This window comes from Lucilia cuprina, chromosome 6, assembly GCF_022045245.1.
Source record: "Lucilia cuprina isolate Lc7/37 chromosome 6, ASM2204524v1, whole genome shotgun sequence".
NCBI lineage: Eukaryota > Metazoa > Arthropoda > Insecta > Diptera > Calliphoridae > Lucilia > Lucilia cuprina.
This window is the reverse complement of record NC_060954.1, coordinates 10,155,340-10,159,152: the sequence shown is the minus strand read 5'-3', so window position 1 is coordinate 10,159,152 and position 3,813 is coordinate 10,155,340. Positions and strand designations below refer to the sequence as shown.

Below are 3,813 nucleotides of genomic sequence, written 5' to 3'. Positions count from 1 at the left end.
TTATGTCTCAATAGCCAAGCAGGACTTTCGGGTATAAAGAATATGGCAAGTGCAGCTATAGCAGGTAAAATATTGCCACACCAGGCCACACCTCTCCAGTGTAGAGCCGAACCTAAGGCATAAACGATGAGTATACCCATAGAGTAGGAGACAAAGGGAGCGCCAATTAGTAAGCCACGCAAATTTGGTTCCGCAGTTTCGGCAATATAAACCTGGAAGAAAAGAAAAGTGGTGGGATATTAATTAGGGAAGATAGTTCTAGTTCAATTCTAGCTTAGTTCTACTTCAGTGCTTGTTCAGTTCTAGTTCATTTCTAGTTCGGTTCTAGTTCAGTTCTAGTTTAGTTCTAGTTCAGTTCTAGTTCAGTTCTAGTTCAGTTCTAGTTCAGTTCTAGTTCAGTTCTAGTTCAGTTCTAGTTCAGTTCTAGTTCAGTTCTAGTTAAGTTCTAGTTCAGTTCTAGTTCAGTTCTAGTTCTAGTTCAGTTCTAGTTCAGTTCTAGTTCAGTTCTAGTTCAGTTCTAGTTCAGTTCTAGTTCAGTTCTAGTTCAGTTCTTATTCAATTCTAGTATAGTTCTAGTTCAGTTCTAGCTCATTTCTAGTTTAGTTTCAGTTATAATTAACTTTTAGTTCAAAAAGGTTTAAGAAATCTTTAGCGAGAGTGGCATCGCGAAAACGAGAATTAAAATTAATCACTCACAATAAAAACAAATCAATCACAATTATTAACCAACATCAGGGTTAAACTTTAATATGAACTGAAATCTTATTAAATTGCTGTTCATTTCACTTGTTCCATATAAAATAGAATAAGATAATAGAAAACAAAATTTTAAACTATTCATGTGTCTAGTTGTCACAATGTCTTAAGGTTAAAAATCCGGAACTTATTTGCATAAACAAAATAAAAACAGCAAGCATGCCTCCCTCTTAAAGAAAAAAATTCTCACATGAAAAAAAAACAAAGAGAACGAGAGACAAGATTTATAACTAGAAAAAAGTCATGGACATTTTCATAAGATACAAAAATATCACAATAGAAATCTTTTATAGAAAACAAACTTTAAAGAATCAAATAAATATATTATTCATTATTTACACTATATAATAGTGATATTTTTATTGTTGTTATGATTACTTGTTTGTTTGTTGTTTTTTTTTCTTCTTCTTTGTGTTTGCTGTCATTTAAGTGACGTTTAAATAGTCTAGTTGTGATGTACTATTGTCGGAAGTTTTTAGCTAAATCTAAAGAAATTTCAATTTTGATCTATTTCCATAATAATAGCGAAAATTATGCGGAAAATGAATGAAATTTTTGCGCAAATTCTTCAAAAAACAAGTAGGAAAGTATAGTCGGTCATGACCGACCATATAATACCCTACACCATGAGTATATTTTTAAAATTATTATTTTTTTTATAAAGAAACTTTTATGTTGAATATTAGCATAATTCCAAAATATTTAAGCAATTTATTGATAAAAAACTAAAATTTCTAAACGAGGGGCTTTATATAGGTCAAATATGGGCCGATCATTGGTAAATTTTGGAAAAGGATATATTTTTTAAGTAACAGTTAGTTTTGTTGAGTTTCATTGCGATACAAATAGTTACAAGTCAATTTTAGACGTTTAAGACATTTTTTGAAGGGGGGTTTGTATGGGGGCTAGGGTCAAATAAGTGCCGATCCTTACGAAAATCTGCAGTGTCATTTATACTTATATAAAACTTATTTGTGCCAATTTTTAGAGAGAGAGATAGTAGAATATTTGACGTAATTGTGGCATAAAAAGTTCAAATCGGGAGGTATGGTTGTAGGCTCAATAGGCTTCGTCCTTGTGCCAAAAACATGCTTGGTCCAAATTTCATCAAATTATCTTGAAAATTGCGGCCTGTACCTTGCGCACAAGGTTTACATGGACAACCAGCCAGCCGGAGAGACGGACGGACGGACATGTCTTAATCGACTCAAAAAATGATTCTGAATCGATCGGTATACTTAAAGGTAAAGGTATTTGACCAATATTTTGTATGTTACAAACATCAGCACAAACTTATAATACCCTCACCACTATAGTGGTGTAGGGTATAAAAAGAAAGAAATAGAGACCAGAAATGTTTGTATATTTTTAGTCATTTGTAAATCTTGAACCTGATGCTTAAAAGTTCAAGGTCGTTAGAAAAAAAATACCACTTATTTAATAGAATCATAATAGTAGAAAAATAGTTTAGCAGGTTACTAGAGCATTTTTGGTTAAAGTGAATGACCCATATTTGTACTTTTTTTGTTGTAAATTAATTGGAACTATCATAATATAATGGTGTATACGTGATAAACTAAACATAGTAATAGTAAAAAAATAGACATCATTAAGGAAATTAAGATTTAGAAAAGTTTTTGCTCAAAGAAATAATGATTTAAAAAAAAATGTTTCTATGACAGTTTTGACAGATGTCTAAATGTTAATTATTTTATTTAAAAGAAGGTGTTTTGACTTAAGTTAGTTGAAGGTTGGTTGATTACTTTCTATTTTCAATAAATTTTCTTAAATCTCTTTTAAAAATCCTTAATTTTGCATTTCTTCTTACCTGAGCCGGTCCACCCAAAATACCGGTGGCAAAACCACACAATAAACGTCCTATCAACAGCATAGTATAGGATTGTGATAAAGCCAATACACACCAGCCGGCAAATAAGGGTAAAACTGAAACCAATAAAGCCGAACGTCTACCCATATAATCAGCCATGGGTCCAGATAAAAATGAACCTATCGGTGTGGCTAAACTATGGACACTAGCTGTAAATAGAATATAAATAGAATATTTAGATAAATTTCTAAAATATAGTAAACTTGCAACTAGTTACTCACCAATCCAAGAACCCATTTCTATATCAATAATAATCTCAGGCGTAGAATTAGTAGGTATATTATTCGAGGCTGATAGTTGGGGTAATAAAACGGCCGAATAGCCAATGGGCATGCCACAGGCAGCGGATAAAATTAAAACAGCGCAGGTGGATATAATCTGAAATATCACAAGAATATATTTAAAGTGATGATTTGATAGAAGTTCAATTATTTTATTAGATCAACTAAATATTTTAGTTGTAAAGCTTATTTTTTAGTCTTTGTTTAAAAAAACTTTAGTTTTTAATAACATTTTTATAGTATTGTGATAAAATTGTGTTTTTAAAATAATATTAAATTACTCAATTATTTTCCACATTCAATAAAATATGATGACCTACTTTTTGCTATCCATTCATAAATAAAAATGCACGTGGCCTTTGGAATTAAATAAGAAAATATGAACAACAGTAAGGGACAGAAATATATTAAGAATTGCAAAAAGTAATCTAGAACGTTTTAAAAAATGGTACTTTGAAGATTTTGCTTTAAAAAAGTCGATGACTTGACTATATTCGAAGAAAACTGCTTTTTCTCATAAAAAAGGCCTAATATGTTGTTTTAAATGGAACTTAAGTCATCTTTAGTCTTTTATTTTCCACTTTAGAACCTTTTAATGAAAACAGCACAATTTCTCTATACTTAACCAACAATCTGTGCAAAACGTTAAAGAGAATCTTGGGAAACTAACATTTTCTTGTGAATGCTAATAACATATGTTGAAATAATGAAAGTAAAATTGTTATCATTTCCTAATGAATGTTACAATGGAATTTTGTTTTATTTATGCTTTTATTTTATTCATTAGTGTTTATTAATTTAACTGCAAGCAATTGTTTACAGCATTTTTTTCTTTACACAATTTCCATAAACAAATTTTTCAGACTTTAGACTATTTTTTTGTCACAA

At 30.2% G+C, this 3,813-nt stretch overlaps 1 protein-coding gene across 2 annotated transcripts in view; it reads right to left on the bottom strand.

Annotated features, from left to right (window-relative positions):
- Positions 1-3,516, bottom strand: part of LOC111685327 (facilitated trehalose transporter Tret1) — a 4,524-nt gene extending 1,008 nt beyond the window's left edge. The window contains exons 1-4 of one of the 2 annotated variants that reach the window (XM_046955383.1): positions 3,246-3,516; positions 2,866-3,022; positions 2,585-2,793; positions 1-212 (exon numbers count right to left, since the gene is read on the bottom strand). The exon at positions 1-212 is cut by the window's left edge and continues 1,008 nt beyond it. In XM_046955383.1, coding sequence (XP_046811339.1) covers positions 1-212; positions 2,585-2,793; positions 2,866-2,977 — 533 coding nt within the window. In that variant the 5' untranslated portion in view covers positions 2,978-3,022; positions 3,246-3,516. Of the gene's footprint in view, positions 213-2,584; positions 2,794-2,865; positions 3,052-3,245 lie in introns of those variants that run through there. The other variant, XM_046955382.1, reaches the window with a different exon arrangement.
- Positions 3,517-3,813: the final 297 nt, after the last annotated feature.